Here is a 24,342-nt window from a genome sequence, read left to right on the forward strand (position 1 = left end):
ATGCTGAGGCAAGGTATATTCTCTTTTATTAGTTTTTAAAAGAATCAGGCAGTCACAAAAAGATTATATATCTCTGAGCAAACTATTGTCAAAATCATGTCTTTCCCTACAAATTTAAATCAATATATATAAGTTTTGTATATTGCTATTAGCTGTTTGTATGAGCATATATAGCCTTTCAATATATATATTTGTTCAATAAAAATAGAGTTATATTTTAAGGCGAGGGGTCCGTTGGCGCGAATTTGAAATCATCGGACATGGCGGAAGACGCGATGGGCATGGATGGAGGAGGAGGAGGAGGAGGAGGAGAAGCGGCGGCTGCAGGGTGTAAGGATGACTCTCCTCTTACTGCAAGACTTGAGAGCAAGGCATGGAAGACCCGTATGGAGGCCTACATCGAGCTTGCTGAGGTAATATGTGTTTCTTGATCGTGCCCTTGTTTGTTCGATTGGTGCATGTTTTGCATCCCCCCCCCCCTCGGTTTAATTAATAACTTGGACAACAATTTCGACTTGATGTCGTTTACCAGCTGGACACTTGACGTGTTTGACTCGGTTGATCTCACAGATGCTCTCGAATGTGGAAGAGGGCGACGCATGCCTCGAGGAGTTTGGCCCCTTCATCTCGAAAGCAGTGTCAGACAGCAACGTGAATGCGCAAGATAAGGGGATTGATGCAGGAATCAGCTTCGTCAAGAAAGCTTCAGGTCAACTCTTATCAAAGGTTGCAGCAAGTATCATTTCCAAAGCGGTAGAGAAGGCCTTCGTTCAGGCCAAGTGCAAAGCGAAGGCGCAGGAGCTTTCCCTGGCATTGATCGAGGCGGATTGCGGAGAGATCGTGACAGACGAGCTGATCAAGGGCTGTGGCAACAAACAGCCTAAGATCTCTGGAGCAGCTGCCGAATGCTTGCGATCGGCCGTTCAAAGCTTCGGGTTGCGAGCGCTTGGTCCTCAATCTAAGGCTGTTGTGAAGTTGTCAGTCACATTGTTCGATAGCACCGTGGCGGCAGTGAGAGCAGAAGCGCTTCCTCTCGCCGTCGAGCTGCACAAGTACATGGGAGCTGCTCTCCGCCCCAGCTATGACAACCTTCGTCCCGCCCAGCAGAAGGAGATGGACGAGGCGTTTGCCTCTGCTGGACCCCCGCAACCGACGAGGGAGACTCGATCTTCGGCATCGAGAAGTGCTCTTGCAAGCAGTCAATCCGCTTCTTCCTCCGCCAAAGACAGCGCCGCTTCCGCCCCCGCCCCCGCCCCCGCCGCTGATGTCGATCCCATGGACTTCTTTGATCCGGTAGAAATCTTGAGCAAACTACCCAACGGGTGGTGCGACAAGGTCCTTGCAGCCCCCAAGTGGCAGGAGAAGAAGGAGATGATCGATAACCTGATCGAACTGGCCAGTGCTCCGAAACTCGCGTCCGGGGACTACCTGGAGATCGTCAAGACCCTCAAGAGACTCGCAAACGACTCGATGGTCGTCGTCGTCTCCACGGCCATCACCGCTGTCGGGCTGTTGGCTCGGGGCCTGCGCAAGGAGTTCTCTCAGGGAGGGCGGATGATCTTCTCGACTCTTCTTGATCGTCTCAAGGAGAAGGACAACCGCGTGAAGGAGTCCGTGCACTCCACCTTGGACTCCTTGACAGGCAAGTGCGTGGCGCTGGCAGACGTGATGGAGGACCTCTGTACAGCGCTGGGACCCAAAGGGAACCCAAAGTCCAAGGTTGAGATCTTGAAATACTTGAAGAGAGTAACGGATGCGAAAAGTTGCACTGTAAGCTTCCGAATACTCGGCATGTTCGACCACTAACTTGTTCTTGCATCGCAGATACAACCAAAGAACCTCAAGCCATTAGTCGATTTGTTGATCAAAGGTGTTGACGATAGCGCTCCTGATATCAGGGAGGCCTCTTGCGCGGTCGTTGCCTCCTTCGTGACAGTGTGCGGTATGCCAAGTATGAAGGGTTTCCTTGACGCTCTAGATGACAAGAAGAAGAAGAAGATCGAGTCCATGCTCGAGGGCCCCGGCCAAACTGAAGCTCCTCAACCTCCTGCGCCTGCGGCTGCGGCTGTGAGGAAATCGAGCACGAGCATCAAGAGCGAACCTTCAGCCCCCAAGGAAACGGCAGCAGTGAAACCAGCAGCCAAGAAAGTCGCCAAGCCAGCGGCTGCTGCGAAACCCGCGAGTGCGAAAGAGACAAGCAGCAATGCCAAGGACTCAAGTGAGACTGACGTGACTGCCGGGACCCCAGTAGAGCAGCTGGATGCTCTCGTTGAAGAGATTGTCTTGCAGGTAACATGCCTTCACTCCTGTCCTGAGTGAACCTGAACCGCTTCCTGCAGGAGATCCGCACAAAACTTACCAGCGCGAACTGGAAGGAGAGATTAGAAGGAGCCGAAGCCTTGGAATCGGAGGTGAAAGAGCAGGGCAAAGAATATCAAGTAGCTTCCGGTGAAGCAGTCATTCGTCTTCTCAGCAAGACGTTCGTTGAGAAGAAGGAAACAAACTTTCAGGTTGCTCTTCCTGACAATAAGCGCTCTATGCTCATTCTGGCTCCTCGTAGGTCATGGCCAAGGCTTTTGCGATTGTCCAGTGCATCGCTGAGTTGTGCCCGAAGATGTCGAAGCGTTCAGCCTTCTGGTTTATCCCGATGCTGCTCGAGAAACTCGGAGACGTGAAGCTCAAGGGCCCGGCAAACGACTGCTTGTTTGCAATGGCTGAAGCCGTCTCCCCGCAGTTCGTCTTGAATCAAGCTTACGAAGTCTTGCCGAAGCAGAAGAACCCGAAAGTTATGGAGAACTCGATCATGCTGGTGAACTCGATGGTGTCCGACTTTGGCCTGAAGGTCGTCAAGCCCAAACCTCTTCTTGACTTTGTGAAGACGATGTTGGATCAAACAAACCCGGCGACCAAGAAGGCTGCCGTTGAGCTTGTCGTTACCATGCGGAAGCATCTTGGACCTGATCTCCGCAATATGTTGAACGACTTGAAACCTGCGCTGTTGTCGACCATCGACGAAGCTTTCTCCAAGGTGAACAATTTGCGACTCCCCGCATCCTCCTCGCACTCACTTCTGCTCCAGATACAAGACACCGAGGCTGTGCTGGCTCCTAAGCGTCAAGTCAAGTGCGAAGAAGAGTCAGCAGCTGCTGCGGCTGGGGGAGAGGGCGAGATTGTGAACCTGACGAGCCAGATAGGAGCGCATCTGAAGGCGCTCGGTGACGCAAACTGGAAGGAACGACAAGCAGCGATCACCGCCATCGACGAGATCGTCACTCAAGCCAAGCCCCTGGGGTGCACAGGGCCTTACATGGAGGGACAGTGCGGGGAGATGTGGGCTGCGATGAAGGCGAGGCTGAAGGACAGCAACAAGAATCTGTCGATCCAGGTGTTGGCCCTCCTCGCGAAGATCGCAGATGCTGTTGGAGCCCCGGTTGACAAGTACAGCAAGCACATCTTCCCCAACATGCTCTCGCTGATTTCAGACAACAAGAAGACTGTCCGTGACGCGGTCCTCAACTGCCTCGAGACCTGGTCTAAGTACGTGTCCACCGAGACCATCATCAAGTACTTGCCTGTCGCGCTCTCTGTCGATGCCCCTGCTGGACGCGAGGACGCGGTCAAATGGGCCGCAGAGTACTTGTCGCGTAAGTTGATCTCCTTCTTGTTGCCGACCCTGAGAGCAGTCGCGTGCAGGCACCACCAAGTCCAACGACCTGGACCTCTCCCCCATCCTGCAGCCTGTGATGGATTGCCTGATGCACAGGGTGGCGGAGGTCAGGAACGGGGCCGAGAGATGTCTGGTCGCCATCTACGTGTGCGGGGGCAGGGAGCTGATCAATCGAGCCCTGCGAGACATGAAGCCGGCGCAGCTCAAGGGCATCAAACCTCTCTGCGAGAAGGCAGAGAAGGCGGCCATGTCCCAGGCCCCCGGGAAGGATGCGGACAATCAGGTCGAGCACAAGGTGGAAGAAACGCTGTCGAAGGCAGCGAGCGAGGAGATCAGCCAAGTGGCGACCAAGAAGGCTGTCAAGGCGGCAGAGAGCTCCAACGAGGCAGTAGAAGCCGCTGCACCGAGTGAAGACCTGGCAGAGAAACCCTTGCTAAGATGCAACAACGGGAAGGAAGCGAGGTACAAGAAGTACGGCAAGGCGAAGTGGATCCTGGATGACGCCAAGGAGATAGACAACTTGATCAGCATGGTTGGAGAGCAGATGTTGTCAGTGGCGAACGAGGACTTGCACAGCAAGTTGTTCAGCAAAGACTTCAAGAAGCAGGTGGACGGGATGAAGGAGTTGACGAGCTTCATTCAAGAGCAGCACCAGCCGTTGATCGACAATCTGGACCTCATCCTCAAGGTCTGCTCTCTCCGCATGGTCGCCAAGGCCTCCAACACCTCCGTCCTCCTCGGCGTGCTCGACCTCTTGAAGCATTGCTTCGAGCAGTTGGTCGTTCACAATCACTGCCTGGACGACACGGAGGCTCAGGTGATCCTGCCGGTGCTGATGGAGGAGGTTGGAAGCAACAGCGATGTGATTCGCAAGTCTGTGCGAGAGCTGCTGAAGAAGGCGACGCAAGTGTATCCCGCCAGCAAGATCTTCTCCTTCGCTCTCGACTCGGCGCAGAACACAAGGAACCAGCGGTCGCGGGGTGAGATCCTGTCGGAGATGTCGGCCCTTATCGAGAGGCTGGGGCTCGAGCAGGTCTGCACTCCCTCCAAGGCGCTCACAGCCATCGCGTCCTTCATCTCCGAGCGCGACCCGCTCGTCAGGAACGCAGCGTGCGATTGCATCGCCGCGGCGTACTCGAGCATGGGAGACAAGGTGTGGAAGTACCTCAACAGGCTGGAGGGCAAGGAGAAGGACATGCTGGAGGCGAGGCTCAAGAAGGCGAAGCCGCCGCAGACAAGCGACTTGCCGAGACCCTCGACCTCCTCGGAGATGCGCCGGTCGATGCCCGAGGTGTCAACAGAGAAGATGGCGGTTACAAGGAGCAGCGTGCCCTCTCTCGAGCCCTCCAGCTTTGTGCCGACGCCAGTCAAGTGCAAGGAGTCGATCAGTGAGCTCCTGGAGGCCCCGACCCCGACCATCAGCAACATCCGGAGTCGCTTCCAGGCGTCGGAGGTCAAAGCTGAAGACAAGAGCGACAGCCGTGGCGAGGACGTGCGGGCGATCCTCGCTGAGTTGTCGTCTCCAGCTCCCCTTGAGCAGATCGAGGGGCTGAAGAAGCTCACGGCGGCCATGGAGAACGATGGCAGCCGGGGGGCGAACCTGAGCAGCAAGGCGGACGAGGTAGTGCAGGCGCTGCGAGGGCTGATGGCTGCAGGGCTTGAGAGCGATCTCAAGGATGAGAGCGTCTTCCGCGTCGTCAAGTACTCGCTCAACGCTGCCCACATCCTTTTCACCGACAAGTCTGACGCTACCCGGCACGTGAAGGACTCGACGCTGGGGGCGCTCATCGAAGAGCTTTTGATCCGCCTGCACGACCAGAAGTTTCAGACGGACGAGGCGTACGAGGTGCTGATGAAGGGGATGAACGAGCTGATGATGAACATCCTGCACAACGGGAACGCGAACCATGTCTTCACGGTCCTGATCCGATTCCTCTACGAAGGAGCTCCCCTCTCCGGGGGACGAGATGTAACAGCCGAGTTCACCGACGGCGTTCTGCGTTGCTTGCTGGAGATGGCAAGGAAGATGCAGGTTGTGCTTGTCGTCTCGCCCGCTTGCTCTCTGACTTGTCGTGTCTGCAGTCGTTCGCTCCTCGCCTCGATATCGACATGCTGCTCTACGACGCTCACATGTTCCTGGTGGCCCATCCTCCCTCCAAGTACCGGGGGCGAGAGTTCCGCCCCCTCCGCCTCCTCAAGACCATTCTCAACGAGCTGGTGAAGCTCAAGGGCGAAGGCATCCGCCAGCACCTCACCCTCGTCCCCGTCGAGTCGAAGCCAACGCTCTGCTCGTACCTTGAGCTCGTCCTGCAGCAGCACGCGAGCAAGGCAGGCGGAGCGAAGCCGTCGGGAGGAGAGGACATCTCCGCGATCTTCGACAAAATCGGGAGCAGAGATAAGGACGTGGCGAAGGAGGTGAGACGAGGAGGAGGAGGAGGAGGAGGAGAGCTGAATGCATTCAGGGCTTCAAACTGCTCTACCTCTACAAGCTCAACCACCCTGACTTCAGCCTCGACCAATACCTCTCCGGCAGGTCTCCGCAGTTCCAGGTAAGAAGATGCTGCTGCTGGGCTGCTGGGGTCTGACGTTTGGCAGGAGCACGTGCACAAGAACCTCGCCAAGGTGCAGGCGCAGCATGAGGCCGCGAGCAGCGCGAGCAGCATGCCGCTCCAGAGCGCCATGTCCATCGCCAACAAGGGGATGACGCCCCTCGACCTCAAGCCAAGCGGCGCTGGTGCTCTGCTGGACAAGCTTCAAGGGATCCGAAGTCAGCTGGGGATCGGAGGGGCGGGGCAGGAGGCAGAGGCGGCAGGAGAGAAGGAGGAAGAGGAGGAGAAGGAGAGCAGACAGGCAGACGAGAACAGAAGCAGCTTGACCAGCTCGTCTGTCGTCAGCCTCCAGGAACGTCTCGCCAAGTTGCGATCGTAGTGTTTTTAGTAACGGACATGAACTGACTTGTAACGCTGTAACTGATCCCGTAACATGAAGTCTATGACTGGTAGAGAAGACTGCAACACTCGTTGAATAGTTCTTCCCGCTCCTGAGCCTCTTCCTCGCTACACCTGAAGCCCAGTCATCCCCTCCTCTCCTCCCGTCATCCCCTCCTCTCCTCCCGTCATCCCACCATCCCCTTCTCCCAATAGCACCTGCTGCTCTCCAGCACAGATTTAGGTATCGGTTCCAAGCCCAGCAGCTGCTTCCCCAGCTCACTGAGCTGGCTCGGCTGCCAAGCTGGTCACGCCATGACCGACAGGCAGCGCCGTGTCACCTTCATGCGACGCTCGGGGTCGTTCTCGATCCTCAGGTTTGGGAATCCAGGAGGAGCGTCGCCGCGAAGAAACGCTGCTCGCTGCTTGGCAAGGTACCGCGCGTTCTGTGGGCATCTGCGACGGGGTGAGGAGGAGACGAGGGCGTGAGCAGCAACGCACAGGGGAGAGGCGGGGATGTAGAGCACGTTGCTGGGCTGAGAGCCGGCGTGATCCGCTTCGACGCCATGGATGAGGTCGGGATGCCACCAGACCTGCAGCGCATCAACCTCGCCAGCTCTCGCGCCTCCTCTCACCGTGTCCCCGGCGTCGACGGGCCCGACAGGAACCTTGGCCTTGAGGAGCGGAGCATGCCACCTGCTGGTGATCTCGATGGTGTCGCCCCCCCCCGTGTCGCTGACCCCGCAGAACTGATGGACAGGCACGTCCTCCTGGAAGGGCCGCAGCAGCACATACGCCATGGCCTCCGTCACCATCGGGATCACCTCCAGGGTCCCGTCAGTCGGGCCTTGAGGCGAGAGCGCCAGCCAGCCCTGGAAGGAGCGGAAGAAGGACCCGGACGTCTCCGTCCGCCTCCCAACGTCCCAGGCGTCGTAGTCCTCCAGCCTCCCCTCCATGATCTCCTGGTACACCTCCTGCCAGGCTGGGTCCGCCCAGCGGCACATGGCGCCGTTGTCGATGTGCTCCTTCATGCCTGTCTGCTTGTCGTAGCCGGGCAGGCGGTGGCGCCAGCGGTCGATGTAAGTGGTCTCGACGTCGGGGAGGAACAAGAGCTTCTTGCTCTTCTTCTCCCTGTAGCCCCACAAGTGATTCAGCCAGACCCTCACCTTGTGCATCTTCTCGTCTTGCCGGGCTTCGAACTGACCGCGCGTGTAGTACATCTCCTGCACCCCCCCGAAGGTGAAGGCCTTGGGGTTCTCGTCGTTGTAGATGGTCTCGTAGCTCTCAGGCTTCTTGGGGTCAACCTTGAGGTAGTGACTCAGGTCTGCCATCATCCCCTCGTTCATCTCCAGCGCCTTGGCCTTGGCTACAACCCCTCGGATCTTGATCACCCCTGCCACCTTCACCTGCTCCACCACCTGCGCTGGCACCTCCCCCTTCAAGATCTCGTCCACGTGGATGGACGGGATCCAGGAGGCCCCCGCCGCCTCCATCTGCTCGATCCTCTTCTCGATTCGCTTCTCCAGCCTCTCCCACATGTCTGCAAGCTGCGAGGGCTCAGCGCTGCATCGAGGCTGGGGGAGGCTGTTACCTTGCGAGGAGCGATGGTCTTCTTGAGCTGAGCCTGGTAGATCTGTTGCTGCGTCATCCTCTTCCCCATCCCCGCGTACGAGTTCAGGAAGGCGTTTGGCCGCAAGTCCATCTCCTGCCAACCTTTCAGCTCCTCACCGCATCGGCTGCCGCTCACCCCGACACTTTCGCGCCTCCGCTTCTGCTCGAGCGGGAGAGATCCTATGAGCTGAGGACAAGTTACCCAAGAAGCGAGAAGAGGCAGAACTCACGCTGCTCTGGTCGAAACCTCTCCTCTTCCCCTTGTGCTTCTCTCCATCGCTCTTCTCGGGCGAGCTCATCTCGTCGCCTTCGTGCTTGGCTGACCGCGAAGTCCGAAGATTCTCGTCTTTGCTTGGCGAGAAGAATCTTTGCATCAAGCAGTCGCGGCATGCAGGAGGGAGGAACTGGCTGAAGCCCTGCAGCAAGTACTCCCTCCCGATGAGCATCTCAATCACAACTGTGACCACCATCTCCGCATTTACACTGTCACCGAGGTGAGGTCAACGCTAGAGACTAAACACTTTCTCCACTTACTTCTTGGAGCGAAACTGAGTCAAAATCTCCAGGAACGTATCATACTCTGTCGGCATTTCGCTCTTGACCTTTCGAGGACGTCAAGAAGAACAAGAAAGTCTTGTTCCCACCTGTTTCAAGAATGCCAATGCGGTTTGAATGTTCGGTTTCGAGTCGGACATCTCTATCTTGACTTAGCGAACGCGATGATCTCAACCTTCTAGACAACGAGATGCATCCGCCCTACTCTCTGCCGTCTCACAGGATGCAACAGAACATGTCGCGCCTCCCGATCCTTGGAGGTCAGCAACACTCGTCAGACCGGGTAGCTTGGGTGAGTATCATCCCGAAGAGCCTGACTAATCTATCGGTAAGATCAACCTAGTTTCACACGAGCTTAAGGAATGACGATAAAGCTTGTTGCTTCTCATCCCGTAAATGTCCACTATCTCATGGCAACCTCACCCTGACTTTCACTCCTTACTCTTCTAGTTGGGTTACACGCAGCGAACAAACATAAAGGGATCAGAAAGCCAGTTTGAAAAGTGAAGGGAGACATGGCAACAGGAGCACGAGTTTTGAAAAAATCGAACGATTAATGCAACAGGGCAAGAGAACTTGAGGTGATGAGTTGCAGTAAAGTTCCCTCACTCATATCAGAAGCGGCAGAAGTGGAACGGTTTGCTCTGACAGCACAAGCACCAGGAGAGGTGAAGTATGACGTTCAGAGGCAGAGCATAGCAGCACATGTGCTCAAGCAAGTGCGAGAAAACAGAGAGAGGCAAGATAAGCGTATGGATGAAGCAACACATTGTGATCCGCGAGAGAGTCGGTCTAACTGGAAGAGCCACGAGCAGGACGTAGAAAGAGGACGAGGCAGCAAAGCAGGTCCATGTTGTAAAGGATGCAAGGAAAGCGAGATGAGAAAAGGGCGAAGTCGATTATTGACATGAGAGAAGATTGCAAGTACATACACAGATGAGGATTGAGGAAAGGGAAGGAGCAATATGATGAAGCGCAGTTGTTATGCGGTACAAAGACGAGCATAATGAAAGAGTTGGCAAAGAGGTGGTGGAGGAGAAGTACAAGCAGGAAAGTAGCCATGGCATTGAAGCGTTCAAGAAAAGCTCTGCGAAGGAGGGAGAGGGCAGAGGGAGAGGAGGAGAGGGCAGAGGAGGGGGGCTGATGTAGAGGAGCAGGAGCAGGAAAGCTGCTCAAGTCAGAGCGGAGGTTGAGGCGGAGGAGGCTCGAGGGGAAGATAAGATAGAAGGGACTTAAATTTAGTGAGAAAGGAGCTAATTGAGGGGTTAAACACCTTAATTTGAGCCAAAAGTAGCCCAAATCCTCAAACTCTACTTAATTTTGCCAGGAAGTAGGCTAACGCTGCCTGTGTTGTAAAGTTCTTTTTTTTTTAGCACAGCCAGAACTAAAAGATATCTTTTCGATCTCATTTTTTTTCACCCACCCACCTTTTCTCCCTTTTACCACCCCTCACTTCCTCTGGGAGTCTCAACGTGACGCGTACCACCCCTCCTTTCGTGGTGTTCACACCCCCACCGGAGAGCGACGTGGAGAGCAGAGAATTTCGAGGATGGTGATGCGGGGATGAGGAACAAGAGGAAGTGGATGCAGGACCAGAAGAGGCTCCCATGGGTGATAAAGATGCTAATAGATCATGAACAGTGACGAGAAATGATCAGCGAACATGAAAGATCAGCGTTACAAGACGCTGATAGATGATAGTAGGTGGTACACTGATAACATGTGATGATAGATGACGTAGCAAAATCTGATAGATGAAGCTGAGAAATGATGCAAGACGGTGGAAGATGGTGAAGGAAGATCAAAAAGAACAAGCGTGACAGGATGACGAGATGGTGATAGATGATAATGATGGATTGTGAATGTAAAAGAATGTGATGGAGAAGGATACAAGATGGTACAATCAGAGACGCCGGTAGTTTCAGGCATTCAACTCGGCGTTAGTCGGTTCAGGTCAGTCGTGAACGAGGTCACCCAAAACAAGTCGTGCAATAGATAGGATGTTATCCGGGTAATCACTGGGAACTTGAGGGATGCGGCAGGGCAAACAGAGAAACTCAAGGTGAGAACAACAGGCAAGTTCCCGACGGAGATCGATGAAAGTCTGAAGGAATTCCCGTCTGACCACTAGAGGATCGTTTATTTTTTATAGCCATGGAAGCATGGTTCGCACAACAGTCAAATGTTCGGAACAACAACATCAGCTTCGTATGCTTTTATCGTGGTGACATGTCAACCATTCCAGCGACCACCGATGACTCGATGCCGCATTCATCATCTCCTCTTGCGATCTTGAATGTACCTTTGTCACCCCAGTCCTCATTCCAGGAATTGGCGACCAGCCAGTACTTGTTGCCTGCCTCGACTCCCCATCTACGCAAGAGCATCAGTCAAGTGCAATGTTGGTGAGGGAATCCTGTACCCCATGATCTTGATCGCGTGTCCACCGAGCTCCGGTCCACTGACATGTCGATAAACACCACTCTGATAGGCAAGAAAGTCTTGGTAGACAGTGAAGGCAGCTTCCACAGGTCCTGCCGATGTACGTCAGTGAAGCAAATAAGCAAGCCAGGAGAATGCTTCATCACCATTCGTCATGATCTCGGCCTGAATCTTTGCTGGGCTTACGGAATAAACCGATTTGCCATGGTATCTTGGCTTCTTCTCGCTTGCTCGCACGCATTTGGGGGTTGGCTGGCTTGGACCACAAGGTTTGTAATGGGTCTTGTTGATGTGATGTTCGCAAGGGGGGAACACGTAGGGGTACTTTGATTCCGTCGTCAACCCATGCATCTTGAAGAACCTCCAGGCACCCGTTGGGAAACCGCCGTTGCATCCCATTCCGCATTGTACAAGGCAGCACGAGAGCATATCCTCTGCAGACAGTTCGTCCTTGACCGTCCCGTTGCTGGCGATGCACAACCTGTCACTCATCGCTTCCTGCGAAAGAATATCAACGACAACATCAACGACAATGTTTCGAGCAAGGAGAGCGCAAAGAGTCGGAGGATGCATCTTACCACGGCTCCAAACGCCCAGCAGGATCCGCACGTCGACTGGTCGCGAATGTGTGCGATGGAAGGGCACTGAGGCCAGTTGGTGCGAGCGTCAAAGTTGTCTGGGATCTTCACGTTGGGATAGTCAAAGTCTGGAGGTCCAGCAAGCATGTCCTTCGGCTCCTTCAACGCTCCCATCCAGGTACGCACGTCACCGAGCTTGGTATTTGCAAACCGCTTGTTGGTTGTAGCTTTCCAGCTCTTTGCAGCATTGTTGACTTCATTCACTACAAAAGACATTGAGTTAGATAGTTTCACATCTTGAGACAAGACGAGGCTAAAGAGGCTCGAATCAGAAACATGAAACGCAAGGTAACAACGGTTTGTTTAGTCGCGCACAAATCTCTTCAAAACGCATCACTGAGGAGGCAAGAGGGAGACAGGGAGCAGAGAGATGGCGGCGAGGCTCACCGAAGTCTTCTGAAAGAGCAGGAGCCTCGTCGAGCTTCTGGTTCAGAGGCACGGCTGCCGCCAGCCCAAGAGCGCAGCACAGAACTGCTGTCCGCAGCATCGCAGGGATCACACTTTTAATCATAAAAGTTATTTCCAGACGAAGGACAGCAGATGGGTAGGGAAGATACAATCAAAGTACCAATAATTGTAAAATTAAAACATTAAAATGCCCTCAACCTACCATGTGTGTTTTAAATATTTTTATCTGGCGTCCCCACCACACCCTGGTGATATCAAACCACCCCCTACCCCCTGAAGACCTTGAGGTCTCAGCTTGACTTCCCTCACAATCCTACAATCTTCAGTTCCTCCTCCTTCCCCCTTCCCCGCTCTCCACCTTGCTCCTCCTCCTCCTCCCTCCTCCCTCCCTCCCTCCCTCCCTGTATCGCCCATACCTGCTGTAACGACGGTCTTCGCTCTGCCATAGTCTAGTATATTGATGCTCCTCCATCGCAGGCAAATGATTCAGTTGCGGGCTCTTGATGGGGAAGACCTCGCAGGGAGGCAAGAGGAGAGGCAAGAGCATCTTCCTCTTAACCCCTCGAATGGCTACATAGCGGATGCTGGCAGCTTCCTGGTAGAGATGAGGAGCCCACAGGACCTGATCGAGGGGAGCCTTGTGACACTGAAGGAGAACGAGCTAACGACATGGTCTAGCAGCGGCACACACCTGAGCTCCTTCCGAGTCGACAGCCATCACAGCAGTGTGCTGGCCGCGATGCTCCGCCTGGTGGCTAAGAAGTGGATTACTTACTCAGCCTACGTGAATTCTTGCAACGAAGCATGACAGAGGAAAGCGTGGAGGGAGGAGAATATGATGTGGACATCGGGTTTACCATTCATCTGAGTGTGAAGCTCACGTACGACAGCATGAACAACGAGTTGGGACGAGACCTGCACGTGCTGGTCATGCATCTCGACACTCGCTGCCCCTGCAGGTCCTCCAAGGAAGGAGGTCTCGCGCAAGAGCTCAGAAGCTTGGAAGCGTTTCGAGGCGCCCTGTCACAGCTGAAAGAGAGCGATGACTCCGTCAAAGTGAGCCTCGCTCAGATCAGATGCAACTGTTTCGTCAAGGACTGCTGCTGGGATTCGCTGCATGACAACGGGCAAAACTTAGCTCCGCTGTTCAGGTTGGGATCAGTTTTGCTTGCCCTCAATAACCTGCAGCATGAAGATGTGCTTGATGAAACCAACAGAAACTCCACACCATCTTTGATGGTTCAAAGAAAAGGCTGTTCGAAAAGCGTGGATCTTGTCGATGGGGCTGAACTAGAGCTATGCATGTATGAAAGTGATGTTTGGAAAAGGGTGCGTGTAGAAGGCGTTATGAAGAATCCGGACGGAAGTTTCAATTTCTTTGCTGACGAAGGCTCTGTGAAGCAAGAGCATCGCATGGTGGATTTGAAGCGGGTGTCAGGCAAGTCTTCCTACAGGATGGCAGCAACAGACAAGAGCAACTCCAAGCCACAGCGAGGAGCTCTTGTGTCGGTACGATGGAAGTACAGTCTGGGCGCACGGGTGAGAAAGCTGGCTGGCGAGGTAGTCTTGTGTGGAAAGATTGTCAACATCTTGAGAGTGAAGAGATCTCAAAGCTTGAAGTATGAAGTGAGGTATGAGTCCGGTGAGCAGGAAGTGGTGTCCTTTCCACATAAATGCTTCGAGTGTGTAGAAGAATCCAGAGGGTGCACGTTCGTAAGGGATGCGTTTGTGGTGGGCATGGAGGACCAGCACGTTCTTGTGAGATATGCTTCGACAACCCTGGTGGAGCGACTGCTGCTCTCTGAGGTCCTGGGAGTTCGCGAGAGTATTCAGATGCCGATCCATGTGCTTCCTGACGATGTTCTTGTGGTGCTGCTCGATCAGCTCGACCCCTTAGAGGAGCTGAGCGTTGCGGCGATGACATGCCGATCGCTCAACAATGCTGTACAGAACATGATCCCTGGACTCAAGCTCACTCTCTATGGCCATCAGCGACGAGCAGTTGCATGGATGCTGAGGAGAGAGACTCGACCTGAGAGAATTTCAAACCCGAGCGTCGAAGAGTTCTGCTCCAAGAAGGGAAAAGATTTCTACATCAACCTCTGCAAGGGAGTGTCGCTGTCCTTTGAGGCTGAGAAGGAGGTGGAGGACGTGCGAGGAGGCTTTCTCTGTGACGAACCTGGCATGGGGAAGACCATCACTGTGCTCGCGCTGATCTTGAAGTCTCGCAGCATGAGAGGATGGAATTTCTTGAACGCAGATGAGAGCGACAGAAGTAGCTCAGAAAGTCTCGGCATATCGCCTGGGAGGTTGACAAGGTTGTCAGCTCAGGCCCTGTCGCCTACCAAGGGTGTGGTCAAGTTTCCTTCTCGCGCAACTCTCATCGTCGTTCCTGGCACGCTGCTCCACCATTGGACGTACCAGATCAGTGCTCACACTAAGAGAGGCACCCTTCGGCTCCATACTGTGTCCAAGTCGTCTGAGATCCTCTCGGCCAAGGACATGTCGCGACTAGATGTCGTTCTCACCACCTTCGATGTGCTGAGCAAGCAGTGGAGTCTGGGGAGCCCAGTCCTTGGTTCACATAGATGGTATCAGCAGCAGCGAGTCCAGTCCCTCAAGCAGGGCAGGTATGTGCACGATTATGTGGGGATCGCAGACTTCAAGAGGAAGGTGGAAAGTGCTCAGGAGGAGACGAGGAATGGGAGTGAGTTTCTCAAGGTCAAGTGGAGGAGGATCATCCTCGATGAAGGTCATGTTATGGGAGGAACCAACGAGACTAATCGTGCCATGATGTGCTCCAACATCGATGCTTCTTGTCGATGGATCTGCACGGGGACTCCGACGCCCAACAACCCTGGGTCTGAGCTGATGCACCTCTACGGCCTCATGTGCTTCCTCCGCTCCAAGCCCTTCGCCAACTTTGACGTGTGGCGCCAGCAGGTGGTCCTGCCCTTCGAGTCCTTCGACTGCTCAGCTTGGGTGCGGCTGCACGCGATGCTGTCGAGGAGCATGTTTCGATCGCTCAAGGCTGACATGGAGAGGTTGGGGGAAATTCCTGCCTGCAAGGTAGAGACGACGCACATCCGGTTGTCACGAGGAGAGCAGGAGGCATACAACGGGCTTGTCTCCATCATCCGCAGAAATTTGATTCTCGCTGAGTGCGATGACATCCGGATCGACTCTCTGCTGCACAGCAAGAACAGGAAGTACGCGCTGGAGGCGATCAGCAACATGAGGAAAGCGTGTTGCGTGACGGGGCAGGTACTCGTGGGGTAGTCAAGTCGCGTTCCCTTGACGTTTGTGACAGTTCAAGATCGCGATCGTGAAGGCTCACCTGGACGAGTCTGTCGAGGTGATGCGCAGGGGACACTCGTTGCAGGACAAGGGCTGCGACTGCCCTGGTGAATATTTCGACATGAACTCTTCCAAGATGGTGGACTGCAGCGACAGAGGAGGAAATTGCCCGCTGCTAGCTGACACGTCTTGTGTGGTGCCAGAGAGGAGGATCATGAACGTGCAGCACGCGTTTGTGCCTGAAAGTTTCTCTGCTGGAAGAACTTCTTTGGTGGACCAGCATTGCTGCGTGTGCGACAAGTGCAACAAGAGCTCCATCTTCCCTTTCATCTCTCCCTGCGGTCATCTCATCTGTCTGAACTGTGTGGACGCAACTGCGATGCGCGTCTGCCCCATTTGTGCTCGCAGTTTCTCCCTCCGTAGCTTCGCTGACTTCCAGCCGTCAGTGGAGCAGTCGAACATGACATGGAACCCCTCCTGGATCGACGACTTGTCCTCCAAGGTCGCTCTCCTCCTCGTTCGCCTGCGGCACTTCGGGTTCCTCCAGGTCCACAAGTCCCAAGAGATCTGGTGGCACAACAAAGTCCTGCGCCTCGCCAAACAGACGCGCAAGCACGAGAGCAAGAGCCCGCCGCAGCGACACCCGGCCGGCAAGTGCATCGTGTACTCAAACTTCATCGAGACCATCGACAACGTGGCGAACTCGATCTCCGAGGCCATGGGCGGGGGCGGCAACTACATGCGCTTCACCGCCAACCTCAAGCGAGGAATGCTGGAGCGCAACGATGCCATCCAGCAGTTCCGAGACAACCCAGACATTCAGATCATCCTCATCGACAGCGCGGGAGCTCTTGGCCTCGACCTCAGCTTCGTGACGCACGTGTACCTGCTCGACCCGATCTGGGACAAGAGCCAGGAGGATCAAGTGATCAGTCGCGCCCACCGACTAGGTGCCAAGAGCTCGATCACGGTCGAGAAGTTCATCGCGACGGGGACGGTGGAGGAGATCATGGAGTTGTGGATGAAGGAAAAAACGCTCAGCAACGCGAGCAAGTCGGGCGAGAAACATGAGGAGACGGGCCGGAAACGAGTCCGCAACGAGGAGCAGAGGAAGGCAACTGAAGACAAGAAGATCAGATGGATCCTGACCAACGTCAAGCTGCTTCCCGAGGACCAAGACTCCAGCATGGAAGCGAGCTTAGAGGCTGCAGCCATGTCGGCCAGGCATATCTTCGCTACGGAAGATGCCGAGGAGGCTGAGATGAACGAAGCTGTGGAGGAGGAGGAAGTCCTTTCTGACTTGGAATCCGAGGGTGAGGAGGAAGCCCTTTCGCGCCGTGACTTCATCCCCGCTGATGCGGGGAGCTCGAGGCCGGGGTATGTGTTCAGGCCGGGAGAGCTCGGGTTGGGCTACTATCGTGATCTGGTCGAAGCCGGGCCCGCCGGGTCCGACGGCGAGTCATCTAGCAGAGGCGGCAAGCGAGTTCGGTTCGCAGAGATGTGAGCAGGTCTGCATCCGATGCCAAGATGATGATGGACTCCCGGATCTTTGAGCTGTAAACTTGAAAATTAACGAATAATTCATGCAAAGCCACACTGCCACGGACGGTCAAGCCAACGTGGCACAGTGTCGGACCGTCGCAATCACGGCCGATGGCGGGGGTGGGCGCCCGGCCCGCCGCACTGCCAGCAGTGCGGCAGTCTACACCGTCACTGACTACATCTGACAGTTCGGCGCCCCCGCCTACCGCCCCGAAGACTCGCGGCAACTTCTCAGCTTCTGGCTTCGGGGCCGGGCCGAACTTCCGAGCTTCGGAACTAGGCTTTCATAACTTTGAACCGTTTCAAACAGTTACACGCCTCAGTGCTGACCCAGTACCAGACCCAGTACTGCAGCAGTACTGACCGGCATGTCCCCAGGATCAGCCATCAGTACCGGACAACACGTGGAACACAACCCGCCTCACCATGAAAGTTTGAAATGCCAGCTTACTTTTTCAAAATAAAGAGGAAATATAGAACCATAACCTTAAATGTGAGATCCCAACGGTACCTAGGGAATGCAGGGCAGTCGCCGCCTCCTCCTCGTCCTCCCGCTCTTCCTCCAGATCGGCAGGTGAGAGGATCACTCCTCCCTGAGATTCTTCGCTCGGCATCATCTCCAACTCCTGGAGCAGCTTCTATGATGGCTCGCCTTGTGCTTCCCTTCACTCCCCTTACACTGCTTCTCTATGATTTCCTTGCTGTTGAGCGATGTATTCTGAATCAATCTTGTAGCTTGGAAGCTTTCTCTTTCGCTCCAGTAAATTCAGCAATGAGATTTGGCTTGTCTTCTTCAATGCACCAGATTTCCTTGATACAGAGAGCAAGGCTGACACTTCGAGGAGGCCATGGTCTACGAATGATGGTCGATGGTCCTCGTGGGAACAATGTCCTTTGTGAGATGATTTTGCATTGTGCTTCACTTGATTTCGCTGACATAGCTGAAACTTTCAGATGCAAAAAGAGGTCAGCATGACGGAATTCTTGGAGATTGTCCGTACACACACAAGGCGCAGATGGCAATGAAGGCCAAGGATCTGCAGTATGAAGTTTGCCTGGTAAACCTTTCCGACAAACCCAAGTGGTTCCTCGAGCTCAACCCCAAAGGGACGGTGCCGACGTACGTGACGGGTGAGAACTTCCTACCTGCTACCACTCCACTCACGTATGGCAACAGCTGAAGGAAAGATTTTGACGGAGTCTGACGACATCATCCAATGGTGCGACTTGCAAGAGCCAAAGGTTGAGAGAAAACATTGTGCCTGCTACTGTCTCAGAGACGCTGATGTTTGACCTTGCTGTTGAGCAGGACTTCAAGATGTTCCAACGACCTGGAGGGTACGATAAAGCAACCGTGTATTCGAAACAGACCCTGATCTATTGCTCCTAGAGACGAGGTTTGGAATGTTGCCAAAGAGGTTTTCCCAGCCTTCGGAGGTCATTTATGATCAAAGTGCATCAATCTTTTATTCGATGTGAATTGGACTTCAGAATACATGAAGAACAAGGACGTCTCGCGCAACGACGAGCTCAAGGCCAAACTTGACGCCAAACTTGCTGCACTTGACAGGTCGGTCAGCTACAAGTGTCTGCGCTTTGATCACCTCCATGTACAGTTTTTTGAAGGGTCGCAATGGGCCTCTTCTCTTGGGAGAGCAGGTGACGACTGATGCAAAGCATTCGCCGCGGGATCTGATCAAGACTGCAGATCAGCGCTGAAGACTGCAAATTGACTCCTCAATTGTATCACATCAGGCAAGAACATTCACCTCTATCCGTGGTTTTCCTGAAGCTTAATGCAGCATTGCTGTGCCACACTATGTGAAATATGATGCTCTCGAGAAATATGACAATATTAAGGTAAGTTCTTTTCGTCTTGTGAACATGGTTGATCGAACACTACAGAAATACCTCAACTCCGCCATGCAAACCGACGCTTTCAAGAAAAGTGCGTACACACCAGAAACCGTGATCTGGGGCTGGTCGAAGTTCTTCTAGAGGGGATGAACTCTGATGTGAGGAGTGAATGTGTAGGGTGGATGAAGGTATTTCTTGTGAAGTGCGCACAAGTTGGAAAGCAGATTGATTCATTAAATCATATCCTCGTAGAGTTAAAAATCTCGTTTGATCATTCAGACAGCCGACTTCTCGCAATGCTGCACAGCCTCAAGAGGAATCATCGCCTCTTCTCGAACATCTCCCGAGATCTTCTCCCTATTCATCCGGTTGTACAGCGGGCAGGAAGATTCTATCTCGCACCGGCAGCACGGGCATGTGTTGTGCACTTGCAGCCATTCAAACAAACAGTTCTCGTGGAAGGCGTGTGAGCAAGGCATCTTCTTCATGCTCCCTTGTAGCGCACACTGGCAGATCGCACAGTCACTTCCCGAAACCTCGGAATTCTCCGGCACTGGCAAAGCATGCATTGCAAAGGACGAAGCGCATGGGTTGCCCTTAGCATGCAAATCCATCGAACGACGACGAAATTCACTCAGAAAATAACCGGACAAGCCGCCGCAAGCAACAGGAAGTCGCTCCATCCGCTCGGGGAAGTTCAACACGATGGGCTGATTCAACAGCCTGCGTCTTGACGAAGTTGCCTGCCTAGCTGTGTATCTGGGCTGGGTTGCTCCATCCTCCAACGGGCGCTTTCTAACTTGGCTCTGATCCTCCTGTTGGGCTTTCGGTTGGTGCTGCTCTGATGAAGACATGACATGGCCAGCATTATTTTCCCTGACCGTTCTCCTCGTGGTCAAGGCACAGACAATTGCTCCATCCGAGATCAGTTCATCGGATAGTGTGTTGGGCGCTTCTGGAAAACTGCTCATCTTAGTTTGGATTCTAGATAGAGGTCTGTTGAGGTGCTTTTGGTCTTGAATTCGTTGACGTTATCTCACTGCTGTTTCGGCAAGAAACGAACAAATAAAGGTAGTCGATGTGAGGCAGAGGGAGCGATGAAGGAGAGGAATGGTGCGTGGATCGATGATAGAGATACGAAGCTTTTATGGAAGAGTGTGGTGTTGGCTGATGATTTATAGCAGGCGCGGGCTGCTGGATCGTCGGGGGAGTCGCGTGAGCGTCGGGGTTGGAGGAGGTAGATACAGGCGCAGGCAAGTGATCCACCACAGTGGGTGGGGTTATTTAGATAGGGTGGGGGTAGACGTGTACAGCCGAGAATATTAAAAAGGGGTGGGTAGAGAAAATTTGAAAAAAGGGGTATTCGACAGAAACGCGTCCAAAATCATGGATATAGGACAATTGGATAAATAGTACAAATTGTTTGGATAGTAACGCTTCTTGGATTATTTTAAACAGTATGAAAATAGCAAACTCGGTACTAATTTAAGTTACATTTGCCCTTTACAAACAATTATTGCTAAGGTACCGTAGTACGACCCCGTACAAACTCTCCAACTTGGTACTACTTTCCCGCCAACAAATCTGGCCATTCCAGCACGCCGCGGACGCCGCGCCATGGCAGCTCTGCATCCCACATCGTTCATGCACCATGTTGAAACCATACGTTCTCAGCTGGGGCTTTCCTCCAACCTTCGTATAGGTCAAGTTATCTCGAAGGGACATCAACTCGTGGGATGGAGGCTTGACGGGAACCTCGTGGAAGCGGCTAGTCGTCTTTATCATGAACTGGCAGACCAATCTATGCCTACTTCTCCCGCCACGGTCAATGTTAGTCACACAACTCTTGGGTATAGGATGTCAGGCTGCCACAAGGGGGTACTGTAGACTTTCCTAATCGTGATGAAGTACCCCTCCTACGTATAGTATGTCAGGCTGCCAGGAGGGGGTACTGTAGTCTGTTTGGGGTATGACGACCACCCATGTGACAACCGATGTTCTCTGACAAAGGAGGGTGGGGGGGTGGTGGATTGAGGAGAGGTGGGGGTAATGGGGGGTAGTGAGAGTGAAGTGGAGGGGTAGTCGAATACAAGAATACTTTTTGTACCGTAATCCTAAAAAGGTTGTTAACAATTATTAATTGGTACCAGAGAGTACCCACCCCCTCTAGATGTCTTTGCCTTGTTTGGACCGGTTAAGGCAGAGGAGAATATGCTTTAAAATAGATAAGATTTTAATCTGTCACCCAAGATTTCGGGCGCGTTTCTGTCGAATACCCCGAAAATTTGGATAAAACTATTCATGTAGATGGATTCAAAATCACGAGGGTGTTAGCTATAGGTAAATCACATTGAAGAGAAGCGAGAAATAGTAAGAAATATTTGAAAGAGAACAAGTATGGGTGTTTAGGCTTTGAGGATGAATTGAGGTAGGTGGGGGTGACAAAGGAGGCGAAAGGTTTGAATAGGTGGTAGGGTGGTGTGGGTGATGGAGGGTTAAGACGGGGGGGTAGGGAACGTGGAGGTCATCAAAGGGCTAGAGACGGAAGGAAGTCTATGAAATGGGGGTGGGGGTAGTGAATGGATGGTAAGTGTCTGATCACCTCTATTCAGTATTGGGGCAGATGGAGGGGTACCTGACATAAATGAGGGGTTCGATTACTCCGGGGTTTGTAATGAAACGTTGAGGTTTAAAGGTCAGAATTGGAAGCAAGATATGAAGAAAAAGGCAGGCACAAGTAGAGTCGAAGAGAAGGAGTGGGGTGGTACATATCACCCACCATTGGATCAATCATGTGGTATTCTTGCTAGTGAAAAGAGGGGTACTAGAACAATAGACGCTGTACTCGCGAGTCCATGTGGGGTGGGTGTGGGGGACGCACGGGGGGGAGGCAGATGCGCGGGATATGCACGGGGGGTAGATATACTGACCAGGGGTGGTTTTGAGGGGTGAAAGTTGGGTGCCGAGAAATATATCGAAGATCACGTTACTCCGCGAAACGTTGTCTCTTCAGATGGTCAGAGGTCCATGACTCATCTGGCTCTTTTAGCCCAAACTACCCCACCAGGGGAAGGTAGCTCAAGCACCCCCTCTATGTGCTCCCGTTATGACTTCCATGTCCGGCGACCTTTCAGTGATTATGATCATGTACTGTGACTAAAAATAGCATCACTTTACTACAAGGGCCCCCTCTTGTCACATGACAATCGTGCGATTGGACCCCTTTGATTCCAACCCTCTATTTGAAAGAGTGGCTGGTCCTGTTGTTTACTCAAAGTTAAGTGAAAAATCAGTACGTGGACACAGGAGAGGTACTACTAGTCGTCAACGACTGCATTGGAAAGAGTTAGATTCACTCCAGGTAAAACCGAAGCGTTTCGATTATGACTCCGACACGGTCTTGGCTTCGTGACCGCTGACTCCACCCGTCCGGGTCTCTCCGATGCCGAGGCAGACCTGCGGTGACTTCGGGCCTTAACGGAACCCGGTAGGGCCCGGCTGTCCGAGAGCGAATTGAGTGAAGGGACTAGTGAAACCTCCGACTGGATTGCCATGCTTGGGGGGAGAGGGCGGGTCATGGCAGCGGCACTGCTACATGCGCTGCTCGCAACGGGAGAGGTAGGAAGAGACACGAGCTCTCGCTCTTGTCCAACGGCTCCTTCCCCAAACCTCCACCATATGATGAGCCAGCATGACGTCAGCAGCAACGAGACGCTGCGATACGTGATGCAGCTCAGAGGGGACAAGCATGTCAGGATCGCCGAGGGCCTCTACATGTGGGACTGGCGGTACATGAGCCCATGGCTTAGGAGACGACGAGATAAAGTGCGCGAGTTCTGTATGGAACCACATGAGGGAGGGCAAGTTCACCTGAAAGGCGATCAGGCGGTCCTTGATGGCCAGTGGGACTTTCACCCGCGGTGCTCGGGGTCCTTCACCGACCTTGTTTTCCGGTACAGCACCATCGTCGTGGATGGACGAGAACTTATGCTGCTCAATGGTGGGTCCTGGGTGGTGAGGATGTGCGAGCTGAAGGCCTCCGGCATGCAGGTCCTTCGTTGCCAGAGAGACAGCCGAGTGGACATGTCGAAGAGCGTGGTGGGAGGGATCACCTTCGACCCCTACGAGCCCGATGCCAATCAGGATTACCTCAGAGCTAGTAACGGGCTGGTGGCCATAGAAACGAGCAGAGCGTCTCTGCATTCTTGCGAGCTATCGATGACAGGCTTGCTGGATGGCAGTGCACTCAAGGCCTCTGGGAAGTCGAGCGTGAAAGCGAGTCAGTGCACCTTCATGCAGAATGTTGTGAGTGTGTTTGTAAGCCAAAACTGCTCCGTGCTGGTGGAGGACAGCGTCTTCATGCACAAGAGGTTGAGCCACCTCCTGGTTGGACCTCCTCTTCCCTCCAACGCCAGGCTGAGCTTCTTTCGCAACCGAGGGGTCGGAAGTCTGTGGGGGCTGAACGGGAGACCCAAGGTGTGGGAAGAGCGAGACAACTTCTTTCCGGAGCAGGAAGAGAAGTCAAACCTCGAGCTGCTACGAGAAAACTTTGCTTATGTCCCGCTGTACGAAAACAAAGGAATCGGAGAGAAACCTGATTGGCTGCTTGCAAGGGAAGGCGGGTACCTGATAGAGACCGGCGACCACATTGTCTATTGCCTGACATGCGGGAAAGACAACAATCTCAATCACTTCTTGACGTGTCAGCACTGCTATGATCCGCGACAGCAGTTCCAGCGCAAGTACGGCCTGGGAGATATCATGAATGTGACTGCTCTGTTCGACTCCTTGCAAGAAGAGAAACGAGAGAAACGAGAGTTCCGTCGAGACGAAGACATCGAGCGAGCCAGGCAAATGGCAGAGACAACTCGTCAATGGCCTTGGACGAGGCCCAAGGAGCTTCAGCAAGTGAAGGCAAGCAGCAAGCCCGTCGCTGACTTTCTCGCATCCACTCAACGTCTGCATACAGTTGAAGAACTGCGGACTAACTTCACTGAAGCTTACAAGGAAAAAGAAACCCTCAAGGCGATGTATCGCAGCAGGCGAGAGGAAGACGTCAGGGTCCTGCTGGTACAGGCGCAAGAGAAATATGCGCGAGCACGAGCAGCTTTCGTCAAGGCGCTGGATGAGCTGCCCAAGCAAGATCGCTCATGAGCTTTGCCGGGAGAGACGATGAAGCGAATGCGAGGCCATCGAGACTTGTGGGCAACAGAGAGAAGCTCTCTGATATCCCGCCTGAAGATGGTCAGAGAGGACAGGGAGGATGAGACCTTGGCTTGGGGCCTCTGCTGCTGTTTGAGGCGAAGTCAATGCGATCCAGTGATGATATCTTGTATTATTGAATGAATAGAAGGAAACTGATGCACAATGGCATGACTGGCAAGAGCTGGGAGATGAC

The 24,342-nt window shown here is 53.7% G+C and overlaps 7 protein-coding genes across 7 annotated transcripts; 4 read left to right on the forward strand and 3 right to left on the reverse strand.

Annotated features, from left to right (window-relative positions):
* Positions 1-260: 260 nt before the first annotated feature.
* On the forward strand, positions 261-6,595 carry GUITHDRAFT_110811 (hypothetical protein; the record flags this gene model as incomplete). Its single annotated transcript, XM_005830009.1, has 9 exons — positions 261-413; positions 571-1,770; positions 1,825-2,289; positions 2,340-2,510; positions 2,561-3,644; positions 3,694-5,699; positions 5,750-6,082; positions 6,130-6,216; positions 6,263-6,595. 9 exons carry the CDS (start codon positions 261-263, stop codon positions 6,593-6,595), a joined length of 5,832 nt encoding a protein of 1,943 aa, XP_005830066.1.
* Positions 6,596-6,782: 187 nt separating this feature from the next.
* Positions 6,783-8,900, reverse strand: GUITHDRAFT_110812 (hypothetical protein; the record flags this gene model as incomplete). Its single annotated transcript, XM_005830010.1, has 9 exons — positions 6,783-6,890; positions 6,936-7,050; positions 7,096-7,187; positions 7,230-8,141; positions 8,186-8,299; positions 8,342-8,392; positions 8,436-8,688; positions 8,740-8,807; positions 8,850-8,900. The coding sequence occupies 9 exons, from the start codon at positions 8,898-8,900 to the stop codon at positions 6,783-6,785; spliced, it is 1,764 nt and encodes a 587-aa protein (XP_005830067.1).
* Positions 8,901-10,976: 2,076 nt separating this feature from the next.
* On the reverse strand, positions 10,977-11,927 carry GUITHDRAFT_73372 (hypothetical protein; the record flags this gene model as incomplete). Its single annotated transcript, XM_005830011.1, has 4 exons — positions 10,977-11,133; positions 11,183-11,294; positions 11,349-11,700; positions 11,781-11,927. 4 exons carry the CDS (start codon positions 11,925-11,927, stop codon positions 10,977-10,979), a joined length of 768 nt encoding a protein of 255 aa, XP_005830068.1.
* A 1,125-nt stretch (positions 11,928-13,052) lies between these two features.
* GUITHDRAFT_140679 (hypothetical protein) lies at positions 13,053-17,049 on the forward strand (the record flags this gene model as incomplete). Its single annotated transcript, XM_005830012.1, has 2 exons — positions 13,053-15,512; positions 15,559-17,049. The coding sequence occupies 2 exons, from the start codon at positions 13,053-13,055 to the stop codon at positions 17,047-17,049; spliced, it is 3,951 nt and encodes a 1,316-aa protein (XP_005830069.1).
* Positions 17,050-17,590: 541 nt separating this feature from the next.
* On the forward strand, positions 17,591-19,196 carry GUITHDRAFT_153349 (hypothetical protein). The gene is made up of 11 exons (XM_005830013.1): positions 17,591-17,661; positions 17,823-17,983; positions 18,042-18,218; positions 18,265-18,329; positions 18,397-18,425; positions 18,478-18,524; positions 18,579-18,657; positions 18,704-18,746; positions 18,796-18,842; positions 18,890-18,947; positions 18,993-19,196. Exons 1-11 carry the CDS (start codon positions 17,606-17,608, stop codon positions 19,083-19,085), a joined length of 855 nt encoding a protein of 284 aa, XP_005830070.1. The 5' UTR covers positions 17,591-17,605; the 3' UTR covers positions 19,086-19,196.
* Positions 19,197-19,219: 23 nt separating this feature from the next.
* GUITHDRAFT_73314 (hypothetical protein) lies at positions 19,220-19,513 on the reverse strand (the record flags this gene model as incomplete). The annotated part of the gene is made up of 1 exon (XM_005830014.1): positions 19,220-19,513. One exon carries the CDS (start codon positions 19,511-19,513, stop codon positions 19,220-19,222), a length of 294 nt encoding a protein of 97 aa, XP_005830071.1.
* Positions 19,514-22,496: 2,983 nt separating this feature from the next.
* Positions 22,497-24,098, forward strand: GUITHDRAFT_140681 (hypothetical protein; the record flags this gene model as incomplete). The annotated part of the gene is made up of 1 exon (XM_005830015.1): positions 22,497-24,098. One exon carries the CDS (start codon positions 22,497-22,499, stop codon positions 24,096-24,098), a length of 1,602 nt encoding a protein of 533 aa, XP_005830072.1.
* Positions 24,099-24,342: the final 244 nt, after the last annotated feature.

The sequence above is a fragment of the Guillardia theta genome, assembly GCF_000315625.1.
Source record: "Guillardia theta CCMP2712 unplaced genomic scaffold GUITHscaffold_48, whole genome shotgun sequence".
NCBI classification, from domain to species: Eukaryota; class Cryptophyceae; order Pyrenomonadales; family Geminigeraceae; genus Guillardia; species Guillardia theta.

What these genes read in the sequence shown, in the direction of transcription:
- GUITHDRAFT_153349 (XM_005830013.1), top strand. Translation starts at nt 17,606, where the DNA reads ATGCAGGGCAGTCGCCGCCTCCTCCTCGTCCTCCCGCTCTTCCTCCAG. An exon ending in ATGTTCCAACGACCTGGAGG is followed by an intron (nt 18,426 to 18,477) that starts GTACGATAAAGC and finishes TATTGCTCCTAG; the next exon opens with AGACGAGGTTTGGAATGTTG. An exon ending in CCTCAATTGTATCACATCAG is followed by an intron (nt 18,843 to 18,889) that starts GCAAGAACATTC and finishes AGCTTAATGCAG; the next exon opens with CATTGCTGTGCCACACTATG.